Source organism: Arvicola amphibius, chromosome 5 (genome assembly GCF_903992535.2).
Source record: "Arvicola amphibius chromosome 5, mArvAmp1.2, whole genome shotgun sequence".
In the NCBI taxonomy this organism is placed as follows: Eukaryota; Metazoa; Chordata; class Mammalia; order Rodentia; family Cricetidae; genus Arvicola; species Arvicola amphibius.
The window spans coordinates 14840701-14860787 of record NC_052051.1 but is presented as its reverse complement, the minus strand read 5'-3'; the positions used below and the strand labels follow the sequence as shown (position 1 = coordinate 14860787).

General features: G+C 49.5%; 1 protein-coding gene across 4 annotated transcripts in view; it reads left to right on the top strand.

Moving 5' to 3' along the window:
* Pkig (cAMP-dependent protein kinase inhibitor gamma) overlaps positions 1–20080 on the top strand; it is a 67240-nt gene extending 47160 nt beyond the window's left edge. For all 4 annotated transcript variants that reach the window (XM_038330435.2, XM_038330437.2, XM_038330438.2 and 1 more), the window contains 2 exons: positions 14840–15012; positions 19378–20080. In XM_038330435.2, the coding sequence (XP_038186363.1) occupies positions 14865–15012; positions 19378–19808 (579 nt within the window). In that variant the 5' untranslated portion in view covers positions 14840–14864 and the 3' untranslated portion in view covers positions 19809–20080. The remainder of the gene's footprint in view (positions 1–14839; positions 15013–19377) is intronic.
* The last annotated feature ends 7 nt before the right edge of the window (positions 20081–20087 follow it).

The window sequence follows — 20087 nt, the reverse complement described above, 5'->3', positions numbered from 1 at the left end:
CAGCCAGAGATGGATTGTGTAAGGCTGTGGTAAAGGCCGGTTTCTGAATCCACCTTTTTACAGTAAAGTGTACCATGCAGTAGGTTTGAACAAAGAAATTTTTACAATCTCCAAGGAAAACTCAGATATAGATTGCCTTGCTTTACAATCTCCCTTAACAGAGTTTTTCAGTTAAACTAGTGTTTGTATTTAATCTGTTGTCTTCCTTGGTACTTCCAGGCGGTGTTTACTGAAGCCCTGTGCTCTCTCCTTTGATGCTGCCAGTCTCACTTAGCAGGGATAATGCATAACCCAGAGGTCATATATCTATCTCCTAAAACTTAACTCAGCTCATATCTGTCTTTAATCAAAGATGGCTGGGGTGTTAGGCTCTCAGTTTGCAGAGAGATGCTTCAGCCTTGTAAATAGAGCTATGGGTTGTAAAGCAGAGTAACTCACTGTTAATAGTTAATCCTCAAGCTCTGAAAAGGCTACTGACAGTCTGTTCTCATTCTCCTAGGCTTACAACTTTATATTTCTTTATTTCTATATTCTTGTTTCTGTGATCTACATTTTTATATTCTCATTCTTGTACCTTTAGTATGTACATACGAATCTATATGCACACAAAAACATACATAACAGCACACTGAACCTCTGAAACTGTAAGTGAGCCACTCCCTAAAAGAGTTGCCATTGTCATGGTGTCTCTTCACAGTAATAGAAACCCAAACTAAGACAACATTGTAAGTATCAAGCTGTGCCCATGACTTATGTGTCGTCCCCCCCCCAAAGCCTAGCAGTGTCAGGGCGCACAGGGCTTTGGCCCTCAGTGCTCCAAAAGCAGCTGGAACAGAGGTTAGCCCTCCTGAACAGGGTTTCGTAGGAGAAAAAATCCTGGGAACTGACAGCTGCAACCAAGCCACTGCAAACATATGCATCTAGGGGATTCTCAGAGGCCCTAAGTCAGGAGAGGGCACAAGCCTGGTGTCCTGGGACACAGCTGGCAGGCAGGATGTACAGGCTTTGCTGATAGCAGCTGGAGAGCTCTGTTCTCATGGCAGCTTCCCACTAGAGACCTTGGCTCTACAAGCAGTGGAAAATCTCAGCAGGGGCCTGAGGGCAGGGAAGGGCTGGAATCCCCGAAATCCTGGAACTACTGAAAGTAGAAGAGGAACAAGTCTGTGGATTCTGCCCTGGTTACTAGGAGAAGCTCTGAGAGGAGATGGGGGTGGGGGGGCGTGCACTGTGGATGAGAAACTGAGTCACAAGCTCCTCCAACTACCACATGATGCCAGGGGACCGAATCAGCTCTGGGAGTGTTGGGTTCCTCATCTGTGAAAACAGTGCCCACTCTGAGGACAGGAAAGTAAACGGTGCCACTTTCTCCAGATCCTTTCCTTCCGCAAGCTGGAGAAGCAGGGAGCAGGAGTCCAGGGTGGGAACTGGCAGCTGTCTCTAAGGAGAGTTCAAACGCTGGACTTCTTCGCACCCCAGTTCTTCACCTGTGAATGCAGTAATAACTTCCCCAGGACTGGACTAGAACTGGAATACTAAGTGCACAGCAAAATGTTCAAGGCAGGAGTCACTGCTATCAAAGAAGTGAAGTAAAAATCCACAAAGTAGCTTTCATGTAGTTGAAAGAAAAAAATGGTATAGAGCTTAAAAAAAACTGGAGTGAAATCTTGGTTGTGCCATTTTTTGGCTTTTTTGGCTTTTGAATGTTGGCCAAATGCTGTGACTTCTAGAAGCCGAGGTTCCCCATGCTCAGTAAACATGGATAATAATGTGAGTTGCCGAGTCAGACACCGGGAAGAACATGTGGTCCATGCTACATTCGTATTCTGTGCTAATGTGTAAAGCACACTCTAGATGGCACAGCAGCTCAACAGGGTTCAGTGATGGCTTCCAATCAACCAGATAGATGGTGGTAAAATTTAAAAGTAAACTTTTCATATAAGAATGAGTGCTTTCTTAAGCAGAAACTTTCTTCAAACCCCAAGGGAATGGAGACCCTGATCCAAATGCCTGACCTTGGGAAAAGGACTTCTGGAGAGCAGATAATATAATTTCTTAGCCTTACTATATTGACCTTTTCCCCTCATAACGCTCCCAAAAGGGAAGGAAGATCCTGATGTCTTACTCTTTTTCTTTTATATTGTACCATTCTGATTTCTCTGTATTTATTAGCTGAACTTTTGATCTTAATGGCCTCAGGCTCTGGATCTGAATTGTAGGCATTTCATCCTTGGGATTAGGTGTGTCTAGTAAATCTCTAACTTTCCTGTTCTTGCTGTAATTAGGAGGGCACAATGGAATTCCTGGTTCCACAGTGGCGGGGATTTTTTTCCACAGAATTATTTTGTTTAGAGAGGCTACCATTGTACACATCTTCATCCTTTACCAAAGCCCACACAAAATTTCTCAAAGGGAAAGGCATTAATATTGAGGATCATTAAAAATTAAAGTAAAAAACTCTGGAGAAGTGTGGTCTGCAATGTTGAAATGCTGGAACTTCATCTAGCGGCAGTGGTCACCATGTGGTATGTGCCACATCATGAAATACACAATCTTACTCTTAATTCTTTCCACTCAACACCCAAGAGCATGACATTAGTTTACTGGTTTGAGTCCATGGAAAGGCCATTGTGAGCACAACACTGATAATGGCAAGAATTATGTTTTAGCATGGTGGCATATACCTTTGAGACCAGCCTGGTCGACATAGGGAATTCCAGGACAGCCAGAGCTACATAATAGAAAGACACTGTCTCAAACAAAACAAAATAAAATTATGTTGGGCTTCAGTCTGGCCTCCAGTACCAGAGGGACCGTTAAAGGCATCTTGCATGCTGTTGTACTTAACCCTAAGAAAGTTGGTGCTGTCCTTTTACACGTGGAGAAACTGGTGCACTGTGCAGAGATTGAGTGACTTGTGTAGGTAATATAGCCAGCGAGCCTGTCAGAGGTGAGTGACTTGTGTAGGTAATATAGCCAGCGAGCCTGTCAGAGGTGAGTGACTTGTGTAGGTAATATAGCCAGCGAGCCTGTCAGAGGTGAGTGACTTGTGTAGGTAATATAGCCAGCGAGCCTGTCAGAGGTGAGTGACTTGTGTAGATAATATAGCCAGTGAGCCTGTCAGAGGTGTGTGGCTAAAGCATACCTGTTCACCTTCCTTATTTTTAGGGAAAAGACGGAAAAATAAAGAACTGATTTTGCCTAGGGCCTAGAGCCTCTTGCGCTGTGATACTGAGAGTGTTGCTGTGTTACATCTGCATGAGAAGCCACATTCACAGGCGTGATCCGAAATCCTGAAGGAAGGCTTAGGGCATAGCGCATTAACGCACTAGTGTCTACTGGAGAAGGGTTCATCTCCATCATAATTAGGTAGAGTGTTTTCTTTCTCTAGCTTTATGAATTCACATGCCACATTGTTCACCCATTAAAGAGTCCTCCTAGTCAGTGCCCTTCAGTGTTCTCATAGTTGGACATCCATCAGCACAATCACCTGGAGCCATCTCCGTCACCCACAAAGAAACCCTGCCTCCTTTCGGCACCGCCTCTTGTTCTCTCCCAGCCCTAGGCAACTGCGGATCTACTTTATGTCTCCAGATGAGAGCTTTGACACTTAGGAGTAATAATGCGAGAATCTGTGTGCCATGGGTGCGTCCTTCCCAGAGAATAGAGAAATGAAATTTGACTCTAATGTATTTTATAAATGGCTTTATTAGCTAAGAAGCTCTGATCTACATCACTTTGGGATTGATGTAGGCAAGGGGTGGGAGGGTTTTTTATTTTTTAAGATTGTGTGTGTGTGTGTGTGTGTGCGCGCGCACCTGTGCTCATGAACAGAGACCCGAAGAAGGTGCTAGGTGGGGTATCCTTTATCATTCCGTCTATTTTTAGCTATAGCTCTCAGCTACCAAGGTTTAGTTGACATTTTAAAGTTTATATATGCTATCCTAAAGTATTCCTAAACTCATCCCTCTTACCAGGTGTATGGGCTTCACGCTCTCTCATCAGTAAAATGTCAACAAGGCCTATTGTTGTAAACAGTGGCCCCACCCTGCCTGTCATTTCCAGACCCACTGAGCGGAAGGGGTTTGAAAGCACTAGCAGTTCTACCAAGTGCCTCACAGCCTCAGCTGTGAAGAGTTAAGGAATTCGTAGTCTCCCTCACTAGACCATGAACTTCCTCAAGGCCATACGTGTGTCTGGCTGTCTTTGTGTCCATGCGTGCAATCACAAATCTGGTACACAGTGAGTGGTCAGTCAAGTTTTGGATGAATGGATGAATATTGTAATGATATTTTCTTGCTTCCTTTCATCCCACACAGTGTATTTTGGGGGTAACTTTGCCAGGCTCTTAGAGGGGCTGGAGAGGAAACCTGGGCTTGAGGTGCCTAAGGTTTGCTCTAGTTCTCCACTGCTGCAGAATACATCACCTTGATGCTGGGTAGTGGAGAGGGAGGTTACGAACTTACTTTCTCTCTTGATTGTTGTAGGTCAGGACTTTGGACAGCTTGCCTGGGTGATTCTGGTTTTTATCTCTCACACATAGCTAGTGGCTAGATTTGCATTAACAAGGGACGTGTAGTAGCATCTCCATCATACAGCTCAGGCCTCCTCGTATGGTCACTTCCGGGAACTAGTTTGGGTTCCTCATTAGGTATGGAGGCCTCTGGTTTCCTGTATTGCTCAAATACAGAAGACAGGTATCCCAGGAGAGTCAACTGGATGCTGTAGGAGATGCACTAACTTCCTCCTAGAAATCAGACACAATCGTTCATTTTATGGTAGAAATTAGAGACTAGGGTATATATAGCTCTAGTACGTGAAGGACCCTGAGTGGGATCCCCAGTAGAGAAGGAAGAAAAATTAGCTCCAGAGGTAGCTCATAACTCATCCAAAGGATTTAAATTAGACCCTCCATTACCTGTCTATATATATTTTCTTGAATGGTGTTAAAACTTCAACCAAGGACTGTCTATGTATGAGGCTAGTGCTCCATCACTGAGGTACAGCCTTTTCGATGCCCATACTGTTAGGCAGAGTGTCAAACAACTTGTAGACATGTTGCAGAACAACTACAGAGATAGAGGGTAGTTTCCTCCTTCGTTTGTACTTGAGACCCATAAGATTTGGGGAAACTATGCCCACCTGGCACCAGCAGACCTGGCGCTTGGCCCAGCCTGGGACTTGGGCGAGCCTGCCTGGAAGTGATTTCATTTTCCCTTCCTGCCCCTCCCTTCATAGTAGAGGGGGCTGCTTCTCTCTAGAAGTTTTGCTTTACAGCTGAGCCCTAGCTAAGCTTAGGTATGGCCCAAATGACAGGAGAGCTGGGGAGAAGCATGCCTAGCCATCGAAAGATTCAGCAAGACTGTTTGCTATTTCATCCCAGTGGCCTCCTTAAAATCACAGATTGACAGATTCCAGCCCCCTGCCTTACATAAGTTACAGCACAGCCCTGCTGTTAAAAGGGTGAGGTTTTTAAAATTGGTATCCCACTTTTTTTTTTTTTTTTTTTTTTTTTTTTTTTTTTTTTTTGGTTTTTTCGAAACAGGGTTTCCCTGTAGTTTCTAGAGCCTGTCCTGGAACTCGCTCTGTAGACCAGGCTGGACTTGAACTCACAGCGATCCGCCTGCCTCTGCCTCCCGAGTGCTGGCATTAAAGGCATGCGCCACCACCGCCCCGGCCCCACATTATTTTTTTTTATTGCTGTGGATTTAATAATTTTGAGGCAAATACGTAGACTCAACCAGCCATCACTGAAAAGACTGAAGAATTTGATCTCCAGCACAAAATCCAATGCAGAGAACTAGGTGCTGGCCTATCCTCTTTGAACTAGGGAGACTGATGCAGAAGAAGAAGGTTGAGGCCAGCTTGAGGGACATGATGAGACTCAGAACTAGAAACCACAATTGGGAACCTTCAGCCCAGAACTTTGCTTAAGTGTGGTTAAGTACAGCTGGTGTTTGTTTTGGCACACAAAAACATTTTCTTGAGCCTTCCCCGTTTCCTGTTCTACTTTTTGAAATTCTTTCTTTGAGGCTAGAGACTGGGGTGACTGGGTGGGCAGGGGATAAAGAAAATGATAGGAAGAAAACAGACACTTAAAAAAAAATCTTAGTAGACACTAGACCTTATTCCAAGGTCACTCCGTCTCTACGCCTGATTACAGACTAGACTGCTCCACATCTGCCGTGTGACCGGTGGGTAAGCTACAACCTCTCAGAGCTTCCCCTGTCTTTTGCAAAAACAGCCATGATAATGCTTTCTTTGTCTTAGAAGTGGTTTACAGCCAGAGAGAGACCACTGGATCTCTGTTAAAACCTGTTGCCAGTGAGCTTTGAGAGTCCCCACAGCCACACTCAAGGCAGTTATTAGCACCCATGTTTCAGAGTTGTCCCTTGGTCACGCGAGCTGGCCAGTACCGTAAGGGGCTACTCTGGGGACAGATAATAGACTTTAGACCCCTAGTTGTGTCCACTGCAGTAGCCTCCAGGCACCGGGCCTTCTTGACTTACACAGTGAGAAAGAGGAACCTTGGTGGTTTTGAGCCCTGGGAACCTCAGAGCAGGAACTTTTAAAAACTTGAGGCTAGTTGGGCAGTGGTGGTACACACCTTTAGTCCCAGCACTCGAGAGGCAGAGGCAGGCGGATCTCTGTGAGTTCTAGGCCAGCCTGGTCTACAGAGTGAGTTCCAGGAAGGCGCCAAAGCTGCAGGGAAACCCTGTCTCGAAAAATGAAAAACAAAACAAGCAGCAACAACAAAAAAGCAAACTGAGGCTAGGGTGTCAGCTGCCCACTTACAGTGCAGTGCGCAGTGCACAGGAGGTGGGAGTGGCCAAGAATTCCCAGGCAGATGGAAGAGGCCTGGGAAGGTCCAGAATTACAGTAGGTTTGAGAATTGGAGGCTCCAGTGTAACAGAGCAAAAGTTGGCCATGAGGAACGCAGAAATGGTGAAAAGCTGCGCAGAAGGCAGGGCTGGGTCAGAATGGACGTCAGGGCTTGACTCAAGAGCTTAGGGTTTGCTGATGTTGACTGGAGCAGAGGAATCACACAGCCCAGTTTCTGCTTCAGGAACAACTCTGGGGCTGCGTGGGAAATTGGCATGCAGCAGTTTGGGGTAAGAGGGCCTCTGCATGACACTCGGGGTGGACAGTGACAGTGAAACTTCTGCAAGCAGAGGTGATGGAACCTGGTGACAAGCTGTTGGTGGCTGCAGAGGAGCAGAGGAAGAATGGCTCCACACTCTCACCTCCAGCAGCCTGTGGAAAGGGGGCAGGCTGGTTGATGGCTTGCCACATGAGGTTTGCTGGTGACAAGGAAGCCCAGTAACACAGAAAATGGGCAGATTCACACATTCTAAGAAAGTTTGAAGCTCTTTAGGGATCATCAACATAAAATATTTAGGGATTGTCCCTTCCCCCAGGAGCACACAGATCACAGGACTGAAAATTTGGGGGAGAAAACTCTAATGTATGGGTCCTAGGAGGAGGCAGGAGATCCAGAGGGTGTAGTGTTTGGGAACTCCACTGGAAAAAGTCACTAGAGAATTAAGAAATGAACAGGAAGGTGCCCTTGCCCCCTAGCAGTCCAGAATCACTGATGGTCACGTCTGGTTCCGGCACCCTACCGCTCCCTCCCATCATACCACCTCCCCCAGCAAGCTTCGCTGCTGCGCCCCCCCTGGCACCTCTGATCAAAGCCATGCCCAGGGCTGTTCTCTGCATGGGTACTGAGCACTCGGGTCTTGCACTGTATGATGCCAATCCTGGCGGCCTGTCTGTTCCCAGCTTCCTTAGCAGAGGTTTGGAGACTGCTGGTTTAGTAGATCCTGGCTTTCCCTCAGGTACCCAAAGGTCTTTCTGGCTATAGAGAGGCTGGGCAGTTTTGCTGACTCTGAGAAACCTTCCACAAGACCATTTCACACTCCTGTACCCTGTGTCCTCTTTAAAAAAAAAAAAATCTCTTTTTCTGTAATTTCTGCAAAATACTTAATTTTTTTAAAAAGGAAAAAAAAGCAGGAAATGACCTTTCAAATGTAATTGGAAAGCAGTTTAGAGTTGTAATGGAATGAGGACTAAGAGCTGCAGATTCAAGCAGACTGTAGCTCTTGCACAGCCCAAGGCCCATTCAGTTTACAGAGCACCGAGAGCAGCAGAGATCCCAGAGAGATGCTGTCCTGTGGGGACCAGAGTAAGCACCTGTGGGAGCTTCGGCCTGTGACCCCGAGACCCAGAATGTAAGGGCTTCTTCCTTCTTGCCTGGGTGTTGAAGGTCAGCTGGGTTCCCTGTAAGCATCCAGATCCCACAGCTGAGAGCTTCGGTTCTTAGCGCTCCATGGACACAGATTGGCTTTTGGCTCTGCCTGGAGTCCTCCTGGGCCACTTTCATTTTTGTTAGTTTGGTTGGCAGGCTTTCTGAGAGGGTCTCCCTATGGGGAGTCTGTGAGCAGGCTGGCCTTGAACTTCTGGGTGTCTTCCTGCCTCTCCTTCCCAGGTGCTGGGACTGTAGTCAGGTGTCATCACACCTGGTGCTCCACCGTTTTCTTTTTCATGTAACTGCAGAGTCTCTTCCCTGACCCTTACCACCCTTTAACTGAACCATGTGTGCAGCTGGAGAGCCCGCTCCTCTCCTTCCATACCCCACTCGCTGCCTTTTCTTGTGTCAGGTTGTAAATGTCTCGTCTCCAGTGTGTGCCCCATGCCCAGGAAGATGCCTGGCACAATGAAATGTCCATGCTGGCAGAGACTCAGCAGTCATGCCCCATTATTGTTCAGGTGGGGGCAAAGGAAGCTAGAAGAGGAGTCTGGGAGTCTGCCCTGTATAAGGGCTGCCGAGGGTGGAGTCAGACCTTTGCCGCTCTTGTGGTGAGCAGGGCCCCGCCTTTGCTCCTTCCACCTTGAGCTGAGAAACACAGCTCATCACACACTAAACTTGGCCTGAGAAGGAGGGCTTTCAAGTAGAACCGCGCACATGCTGGGCAGGATGGCCTGCTGGTAGAACTCCTGTTCCAGCCAGCAGTAAAAGCATGAGAGAAAGGGCTGTAGGGCTTTGGCTGTCTGTGGCACCATTAGGCAGAGTCGACAGAGGAGAGGGGGTGAAATGTCAGAAGGAAAACGTCCCGATACCTCAGCCACAGGAGACACAGCAATGTTTTATTAATTGGCACCTCTCACATCTCATGGAACTTTCCAGCCCCTATAAAGGCTTGTATTCTCAGTGCATCTTCACTTCAGCCCGGGAACTTCAGGGTGTTTTGGTTAGTCCCGAGCCATATGTCCCAAGTGGTAAGTAGGCACTCTACCACAGCATACCGGCAGCCTCTGACCTCAGTGACGTCAGCAGGACTGTTCAGCTGGCAGGGCAGCGAGCTCTACACTAGGCATTAGGAACTATAGATTCTAGACCATGGGTCTATCACTTTCCTATTGTTACTACTACTACTTATGGTCAGGTCTGTCACCCTGGCTGGTCTGGAAATTCTCTATGTAGACCGGCTAGCCCGAGACACAGAAATCACCTGCCTCTGCCTCCTGGGACTAAGGGACTATGCCCCTATGATGTAGCATTCTCCTTTGAGCCTCAGCTTTTCCAAGTAGCAAGAGGCTTTTCTAAGTGGGCCCTGGAGTCCCACTTGGTTTGACTCTGCCGTAAGTTTTTTTGTTACTTGTTGAGTGTGTACTATGGACCAGGCCCTGTCATGATCCTGGATGCGTCAAAGCTGTCACTCTGCTGGAAATCCATGATGGCCAGGGCCCAGGGGAGAAAGCACCACAGCCCCACATGTTGGTGACCGTTTACTGAGAACGTTCTTTCATGTGAGTGTACATGAATGGATCAGTGCGTGTGCCTGATTTTTTAAGATAGGGTCTTGTGTGGCCCAGATTGTCTTTGAGCTTACTGTATAGTCAGGGGTGACCTTAAACTTCTCATCCTCCTGCCCTGTCTCCTGAGTGCTAGGACTGGAGACATGCACAGCCACACTCAGCTTTGCTTCAGTCTTTTTAATCATTGAATCTTTCTGAGCCAGGTATGATGTGACCATGAGCCTGACTGTTTTTCTGAGTGTCCCTCATGCTAGCAGAGGATGCAGGACCTGAGGGTGTGCCAGAGGTAGAGGTGTAGGGAGTGAGTGAATGCCAGAAAGACAACCCTGCCATAAGCCAGCGTGTGTAGACGAAGTGTAGATTAGGAGAGGGGGTGGGCGTGGGTCTATGCATAGCCTACTGGCACAGGTAACCCATGTTGCCCAGGAGAAAGAATAAACGAGAGGCGTGAGAAGGACCAGACTGTCACTGTTCCTTCTGGTATCACCCAGGTGTCTGCATCTCTCAGCATGAGCGAGTCGATGCCGAGCAAGTGGATGGCTGTGTCATGGGATAGAGAGGTGCAGAGTGACAGGAGGAAGCAGAAGAGCATGAAGGACAGCATGGGAGCACCAGTAGTTCAGGTGCATGGGAGCACAGTAGTTCAGGTGCTGGGGCACAGTAGTTCAGGTGCTGGGAGGCACAGTAGTTCAGGTTGCTGGCCTAGAAGAGAGAGAGTGCGATCTGAGAAGCTGAAGGAAGGCGATCCACTCCCCAGCTTCAGTTTTTCTCCACCTCTCAAGTGGAGTGTAGAGGAGTCCTCTGCACAGGTGCTGCTAGTGACCCAGCCTGGCGGCTCAGGGGCAGGGAGCTCAAGGGGCAGGGCGCGGGCTGTTAACAGTTCATTATTTATTCAGTACCCAGTACCTGCAGGTACAGGAAAGCCCTTCAGGGCACACTGGGAAATAAAAGAAAAGACTGCTTGCCCTTGTGGGAGGGAGGATCTAAAAGAATGACCTGTGGTCTTTAAAATCTTGTGTATGCATCCCCATACTCATGAAACATGCGGCTGAGGGTGGTTCAGGCTCAGGTATTTTGTTTTAGCTGCAGGAGATGGGTTAACATGGGAATAGAAAGAAACCAGTCTGTGGAGGAGAGTTGGGCAGGACCCAGGACAGTGAAAAAAAGCACAGAGCCTTTGACGTGGCTTTTTCTGCTTTTAAGGAAACAGGCTCAGGTCTTGGGGGTGGGGAGGAACTAAAACAATCCGCAGCAGTGACCGCAGAGGATCGTGCAGCTGCTAACGGCCAGCTGAGGGCTGGGAGGCATTTGGATATTATTTTTAGTGTCTTGATATAATCATTGTACAGGGTTTCAGGGTAATTTGGACTTGTTTCTAAGACATATGCTTGATGAAGAAAAGCAAGATGAAAATAAAGTTTTGAGCAGTCATGTATAGTTCAAGCCTGTAATCCTCGCATCTGGGAAGCTGTGAGCTGTAGGCCCACCTGGGGTTTATAGTCAGTTCCTGCTCAGCGTGGCCCCAGAGCTGTCCTCCAAAAGAAAACAAAGGATGACCAGCAAGCTGGCTTAGTGAGTAAAGGCTCTTGCTCACAAGCCTGGCTACTGAACCACCAGACACAGGGAAAGAGCTCCACAAAGATGTCCCCCTGATTTCCATATGAGCACTGTGGCTCCCAACACACCTACACACTTCATGTCACGTGCACGCATGTGATATACATTAAAGATATGAAAAGTAAATGAAAATTTGTGTACAAAATTTTCAGGGAAAATGAAGGGAAGGCTTTTGTGTATGACCCAGACATTTCTGAAGGAAACCAAGATACACTGTGCATGGGGAGAGCGTCTGGAGCAGGGTGGGACGCCAACTCTTACATCTTTCCATTTGCCCCTTTGTGAGTTTTATTCCTCGTGCACAGATACCTTAAACTGATAATTTATGGGCTGGGTTGTAGTTCAGTGGTAGAACACTGCCTAGTGTGCAGAAGGCCTTGGGTCACATGTCCAGCATAATAATAATTAATCATAAAACATAACTTTTCCCCTAAAGAAGATTTAGAAAGTAAGCCAGGTGTGGTGACTCCTGTAATCGCAGTGGTTGGGAAATAGAACACAGGGACATCAGGAGTTTAAGACCAGCCTGTGGTTCATGGTGAATTCAAGGCCAGCTTGGGCTTACATGAGACTTTGTCTCAAAGAGGTAGAGAAAATATAGACTACTTTAAAAATCACTCATAATTTAAATATTTGTATATGTGGTTATATGGTTTTCTTTCACTTAACAGTGTATGTGAACATTTCCTCATGTTTGTTTGTCTGGTGAGACAGGATCTTGCTATAGCTGGACCTGAGATCATCCTCCCTTAGCCCCTCCGGTAGCTATGACTCCAGGCCTCACCTATGCCACAACAGGATGAAGAATATAGAGGTGGAAGAAAAGTGAGCTTGGTGTTTGTGTGTGAGCTGAAAACTCATTGGAGCTGTGTTTGGAATCACTGTTCCCTGCGGGATGGGGACGGATGCTTTCCAGGATTAGGTTTGGGGCTTGGCAGTGATCATTTTCTGTGCCCACACAGCATCAGGTTTCTGCCTGTGCAGCTCATAGGGCCAGACAGAGCAAGGACCATGAGGTGGTCCCAGAGAGAGGCTGGCACTTCAGATTAGCAGGTACTTTCATCTGCTGGTGTCCCGATCCCAGAGATAGGCAAGAACAGCGAGGCCTCTGGCTGACAGCCTTTCCCTGTGGTCCCTGGAGCCATTCTGTCATCCCATAGATATAGGTAGCAGCGGGTGAAGAGGATGGGGTGGGTAGGTGGGTGGATGAAAAGCAATGTGATCCAGGTTTATTATAGAGCACTCCTCTGTAGCAGGTGCCGAGTGGAGCATCTTGGAAGGAGCAGCAGAGCAGTTGGCTCAGCTGCCAAGCTCAGGCCTTTCAGTCTGGTGCCTTGAAAATCCAGACCCAAATCCCTCTTTTCATGGAAGAAATAGGCTGCAGCAGATGGTGTGGGCTGCCCAGGCTTTGACCCATCCCATGGGCAGTTGGTGCCACACGGGGAAATATCTGAGCCTGGGAGCCACGTGGATCTGCCTGAGACCTTCCCAAGTCAGGTTATAAGTGCTTATTTACTGGATGGGGCCATTGGGAGAGATGGACATGGAACAAGTAACCTGGTAACTGTCCTGTCACTCTTTCCACTGGTGGCTTTGTCACTTGTCCTTGCTACTACAATGCTATCACTATTGTAACAGGCCGCTTACCTGTCCTGGCTTTAACAGCTCCCTAAAGGAAGGGGAGGCCGAGTGGTTAGCAGAAGAAATCACATCCACAGCTAAGAAGTCTGGGCGGGGTGCGCCATCTGCTGGATGCAGCCGGGACTGCCTTACACAGAACTTGTGTGCCCTCCATCTCTCCATGCCTTCCTTCATTTTACAGGTGGGGAACCTGGCCCAGAGAGGGGGGTAGCGACTTTGCTCCAAAGACTAGGCTGTGATGTACAATGTGTGCATGCAATCCCTAAATGATTTCTGTGTCGTATCTTTACAGCCGTGGTTCTCCTTTGCCTCTAGAGTGAGTCTACCACAGGCCTGTGCTGTTTCCGGCTTCACACCTTTGCTTTCCACTCCTGCCTCCTTCATGTGTCTGTTCCCTCCCTTCCCACTGGAGGGATCATGGGAAACTAAACTTGACGCCGGCCAGGAAATTAACTAGTAAATGGTTGCTTTCCACCCACACCGGTATCCCAAATGCTCCGTGGGGCCCTTTCCCAGTAGCCCACACCTCTGTCCACCTCCTGACTCATGTCAGAAACCAGATTCCTCATCAGCCAGATTCTGCCCACACATTTGCTCCTCAGGTTGTGCCTTGAATGCATCTCAGTGCTTGCGTGTTCCTCGTTGCCTTCTCACACCCGACCTCCTCAGAAGCCTCTAACTTACTACTCCCACCAGGCCCTGGTCTACAGAAACATCAGAATTGTCTTTGAAATGCACAGCTTATTATGAGGGTAGTCATGACCTTACCTACAAGCCCTCCAGGATGGGCAGGTGGCCTCTGCCCACCCTCAGTGCCTCGGTGTCACTGCCCCATCCTGCTCCCTCAGCGCCTTGGGACCTGCTGCCTTCCCCTTCCTGAGGACGCCCTTTGCCTCTCTCTTTTTCCATTGTTGAATTTTACTTTGAGGCAGAGTCTCATTCTGTCACCCCCAGAGCTCACTATGTAACTACATAGCTCAGGCTGGCCTCAAACTCACAGCAATTCTCCTGTTTCAGTCCCTTGAGTGCTGCAATTACAGCATGGTTGTAAGTCACATGCCCCAATTCTGTCCCACATCCTCCTTGCATCTTGACTGACACGGTACTTCCTGAGGTTGGTTCCTGGCCATACCTGTGGCAACCTTGGAGCCCTGAACACATGGTCATGACCTAAGCAATGGTAGCTTGATGCCAAAATACAGAGAACTTCTAAGCTCTGTGAGTGGGGAGTGGTGCTGGCCTGTCCTTGCTCCGTCTGTAGACCCCAAGACGGCTCCAAGCACATGATATGTAAGCATGGAAGTGCTGGTCTTCAAATTTGAATGAAGATTGAATGTTCTTTTAAAACACATTTTTTTACATTTATGTCATCATGTGTGTGTGTGCGTGCGTGTGTGTCTGTGTGTGTGTCTGTTTGAGGTCCACGGTGAGGGTGTAAGGTCAGGGGGACAGTTTGCAGGAAGTCAGTATCACCCTCATGCATAGTCTTTTTTTTTCTTTAATAAACAAGGTCTTTCTCCATAGCCCTGGCTATTCTGGAACTCACTGTGCAGATCAGGATGGTGCAGAGCTCACAGAGATCCTGCTTCTGCCTCCCAAGTGCTGAGATTATAGCCATGCAGCACCACCTGCTCTGCGCTGTTCTTTAAGATGTGACTAGCGGTCTAACTGGGGTTAGTGTGTTTTCTCAGCTCTCCGTGGAAAAGGGAGTTGTGTCAGAGGACATGAGTGCCTCACCTCCGCTCTCCTGCTCCTGTCCCCACAGGCTGAGGAGCGATGCGACAGGCGTGATGGAGGTAGAGTCCTCCTACTCGGACTTCATCTCCTGTGACCGGACAGGCCGGCGGAATGCAGTCCCTGACATCCAGGGTGACTCGGAGGCCGTGAGCGTGCGGAAGCTAGCTGGAGACATGGGCGAGCTGGCACTTGAGGGGGCAGGTCAGAGCCAATGCCAACACCCTGGTGGGCAGGTGGGGAGGTGCCCTGCTAGCTCTCGCTAGTCTCCAGATCCCACACTTCCTCAGAGACATGTTTCTAAATTGGAGCTGTCCATGATAGTGGCAGAGCCCAGCCAATGTCTAGGCTAGAGAACGCCAGTGTCTTGGTCCTGAGGGCTCTGGTGAGCATCTGGGCCACTTCCCTTTTTCCATTTCAACGCCACCAACAAGCCCTGTCAGGTCTCTGGCATATCCTAATTCCCTCTGCCTCACACTTCATTCTCTCTGCATCCACATAGCTGCCCTGTTACCTGCTGTTCACTAGGACTAGGTGCACTCCTTGCGCAGCAGGCAGCAGGATTAGTTAGCCACCCAGTTCTGCCAGGCTTCTGCCCCAGACTCCCTGGAGTATCTCAGAGCCACGACACTCCACAGTGCTCCCCAGAAGTCATGCCCTGCTGGCCAGCCTGCCTGGCCTTGGGGTCTACTCCTGCCTTGTTACCCACACCTTCCCCCACGCACCCATGTTTGTCTAGTTATCTATCGGGGTGCAGAGCTTCCTAGTCAGGGCCTTTACTCCACTGTTGCTTGTCTAGAACATCCCCCAGTGGAGTTAGGACCACTTGCTGTCCCTTCACTCTCAGGGCCAGCTTAGCAGAGGCTCTGAGCAGCCTCCTCCGAGAGCTGATGCTGCCCCAGCCGTATTACTCTCAAAGGTCTTATTTCTTTGACTTTGAGCTCCAGAAAAGAGGGGCCTCTGTTCTTCCTGCACATGGCAAGCAGTTGGTGACCACAGGGTGAATGACCCAACGAAGAAACCAAGAGGAACCGCCCAGTACTGCCTGGGACACCTTGGTCCCCATTTCTCCCTCTGTTCTCTTAGAGGACTCTGCTCAGCTCAGGTCCCCAGATCGCTATTGACCCTTCCTGGGAAGCCTTCACTTCCAGCCCTTCCCTGCTGCAGGCACAGAGGCCATGTTTGCCAGAGACACCATTTCCCACTCTACACTGTGGCGTCCTCCGCGGCACTCCAGGAGCAGTCGGGTCCTTGAAGGGCCATAACATCGTTTTTACCTGGGTGGCCCCAGTCTTGAGTTCTTGCCTCATTGCCCAGAAGTGACTTAGGACAGAACAGAGAAGGTGTTGGGGGCGGGGACCCAGCTTCTCATGATATACCAACTGAGGCCAAGAGAAATTGGGAGTTTTCCTAGGTTCACCCAGCACATGACCATAGTTAGTATGACAGTCTTTCTGCCTTGAGAGAGTGCGCTGCCTCTTACTCCCAGAGCCTCACCCAGGTGTGGACACCTCCACAGTGCCCATGCCACGCCCCTCTGCAGCTTCAGCTCTTTCTTCCAGCCTGCAGGCTCTAAAGCTGTGAGGGCTTCTTCAACCACTGCCTGGTCCACACGTGCTGGTAGCCTCTTATGGTGCTGTGTTTTGTGCTAAGGCCTTCTCTGACCACAGCTCATCTCCAGCAGAGGAGCCCCTTTTCTCCCTTTGTCTCCATAGCCCTGTAAACACAGCACACCCTGTGAACTGAGCTGCTGCAGCCCAGGCTGTCTGGTGCCCTCTGGGACCAGCAGGGTTTGGCACGTGACAGGCACCTATTCAGTGGCTGCTCACTGCCCAGCTGAATGAGCAGTGTGTCCAGCTGGCACACTGGGCACAGTGCCAAGGGTTTCTTCAAGGCCTCTCTGCTCTAATCAGCTTTGTTTGGTGCCTTCCACCCTCCTTAGCCACCATAGCTGCCAGTCCTCTCCTACAGGCCCTTCCAATGCCATTTGCCCTACTTGAGTCTTCATAATATGTGGGTCCTCCCAGTACATGATGCTTGCTAGCCACAGTGACTGATGTCCAGAAAGGAGATATGAAAACAGAACAGTGCTCACTCCAGGGAGTGATGCACCTTTGGTAAAGCTGGGGCAAAGTGATCAGCTATGAGAAGCCTCTGTGAGGAGGCCTCGCAATAAAATGTTTCCAGGCATTTCTGAGCCCAGCAGACTTACAGAGGACAGGGACTTAAATGTCACCCCTGAGATTTGATCCCAGCAGGCCAATTCCCCAGAATTTTCTCTGTCACAACTCCAAGACTGGGTGCATAAGCTGAGTAGGACAGGACCAAAATCCTCAAATGCTTAAGAGGCCCTGGCCACCGGGTCTCAAGCCTGTGGCCCGCCTGCTGTGGCAGTACTTTTCAGTAGGAGACACAAATCTGTCTGGCCCTGGTGTCTTAGACACGGAGCAGATGCTGCTTTAGTTTGCCTAAGAGCAAGAGAACCGCAGGCTAGCCTCACCTTGGGCATCACAGCTTCTTTCTTCCCTGGGACCGACAGGAGAGGACCTTCTCCCCAACAGGGGAGCTGAGGCTGGCAGGGAAGAAGTATAGTTGTTAGAGGACCTGCGGTCACACCCTGCACTCCAATAAGCCGCATTCGGATGGCAGTTCTCAGTATGCCAATTAAGGGACCCAATTAGGAGCTGGAGCGAGGGCTTAATGGTTAAGACCACTTGTAGAAAGGACCCAAGTTGGGTTCCCAGCACTCACAACCATATGTAGCTCCAGTTCCAGGAGATCCAGTGCCCTCTTCCAACCCCCAAAGGTACCTTGTGTACATGTGATACATATCCATGCAAGCAAAACTTACACACATATATGCAGCCAAAATAGTCATACATATAAAGTAAAAATAAATTGAAATATTTTAAAGAGCCAAATAATATGAAGAACAGGAAAAGGCAATTTATTCAGCACAGCCACATTGGGAGAGGGACGAAGAGATCCCGTAACCCCTCCAGGTTCAATCTTTGGGGCCATGCCATGAGGGCAGGTTTTAAGTAGAGGCCAGAGTCGTTCATACCTCAGCAGTCCCGCACAAGGTGGGATCCTACCCACCATGGACCCTTGACTGTTTAGAGCCCACTGTCCTCAGGGTCTGACGAGTTGCCGAGCTCTTTCCAGGAGAAAAGTCTCTCTGGTTGGCTCGGGCTTTAGGCTTTTCGTGCAGCAGGACGATCCTGGGGCATTGTTTTCAGTAGTCTGACAACTAAGGTGAAGGACAGAGTCTGTTTAAAATGTCTCCATCCCTGCCAGGCTAGCTACTGCAGAGGAGTGGCTTGCCTACAGTCTCTAGCAACAGAGTGACAGAGCAGAGACCATGGGTTCAAAGGGTCACGTCTCATGGCAGGCTTCACAAAGTTGCAACGTGTTCTCAGTGCAGTCATGGGTGTTAGGCTTCCAGGGGCCCAGAAGTAGGTAGAGGCCTTGGTTCAGTCTCCAATCCTCAGAGGAGGTAGCTTCATGCCAGGCAGGCTCAGATTGGCACACACTTGAGTCACAGTGCCAAGTTCTGCCCACACTATTTACTTCCATGAGCACTCCAGGCCCAAGACTGCTGTGTGGGGCACTGGGAGGCCAACCTGCCAGCAAGCCTCTATAAATTCCAGAGAATGCAGCTTAGTGGAGGACGCTGGGCTCCGCAGTAAGCAGGCTTCTCCACCCTTAGATTGTAGGGGACATCAGTCAACTTGCTCCTCTGAGGCCTGTTTTCGCATAGGTGTCATGACCCCAAACACACCTTCAGGTTGCCGGTGTGGACTGTTGGCAGAGTGCCTGCAGTGGCCAGACCCAGGGCTCAGCTCAGGCGTAAAGACAGGCCTAATGGCAGAATGAGATGGACCTTCAGTGGCATCACAGTGTCATTGGGGCTTTGAGACTGGCGATTGAGCTTTGCCCATATAACTGGGCTCTGTGGAGGATGCTGACCCCTGGAGGGGGGGGGGGGGTAGGATGGAATACAAGCCTGGCACTGTTGTCAGGTGGGTGAGGCAGAAGCTGCTGGTTCCACCTCCCAGCGGGCCTGAGGAAGCTGGGAGTGAGGAGACCCAGCTCACACAGAACCAGGTTGCATCTCGCCGACTGCCGTCTTCAGCCCAGCCAGGTTTCTGGCCGGCTGGAGGAGAGCAGGAGTGGGTGCTAGCAGTGGTATGCTGAGTCAGGCAGTCCAGATGTGCGTTCTCTACCATTGTGGGCACCCCTGAGCTGGGCTGGTAGAGTCTGTCTTCAACGATTTCTCATTACTAAGCACATACTTCTTGCTGTAAACTTCACATCCGCAGTCCCCCTGGGGAGCACACTCTTCTCACGCTTTAGCACCTGTCCCCAGTCCTGACCTTTCTGGTTTTCACTGTACTAGGAGCCCTGCCAACCTTTCCACGGGAGAGCAGGCGATGCCTCTCTGGCCCAGTGCAAGCTCTTAGCCTGCCCAAAGGCTGACCACAGTGATCAGTTTGCCTGGTCCTTCCAGGACTCCCGTGCTTCGTAGTGTGTGACTGTGTCCAAAACTTCCTCCTCTCTCCCCTGCAGAAGGACAGGCGGAGGGAAGTACCCCAGAGAAGGAGGCCAGCAGCCAGCCCCAGGGCAGTGATGCAAGCAGCTCGTTCTTGAGTCCGCCGGCCTTGGTCCTACAGGCTAACTGTCCCCTCCTGGACTGGAGCCCTGCACGACCCAGCAGTCTCTTCTATGAGCAGCCAGATCAACTGAGAGCCTCGTGGAGGCCTCTGTGGCGCATACTCCAGCAAAGTCCTCTGCCCACGCCATGGTTCCACTCTCCCTTCCACCTCCCCGCAGTGCCCAGGTACACCATCACCACGGGATATTATTTATTCAGCCAGGTGGGGCCCGAGCCAGGCCCTGCCCCCCAGGTGGGCAGTCCCTACCTGGACAGGGACTGTCCCCACACCATTCATCCCTCCAGTCAGCTGCCTATATGGAAAGATCTTCCTAGCCCTTTTTAAAGCCTCTTTTACATTTTTTAAAAACATAACTTTTTTCAGCAGAGAAGGGGGAGCTGACAATCACTTTTTTTTCTGTTTTGGTTTTGGTTTGTTTTGGAAGCCGTTTAAGCTTAGTTCTGATGATCTATGCAGCTCTAAGTTCCCCTCATAGAGCCTCAGATCCAGTTGTAGGGAAAGGATTTGGATTGAAAACTAGCTGATGAGTTCTTTGCCCTTTGTACCAAGAGAGTGATACTTAGGTCCCAGGAAATAAACACTGATGATTTGTGTGACTGGCTT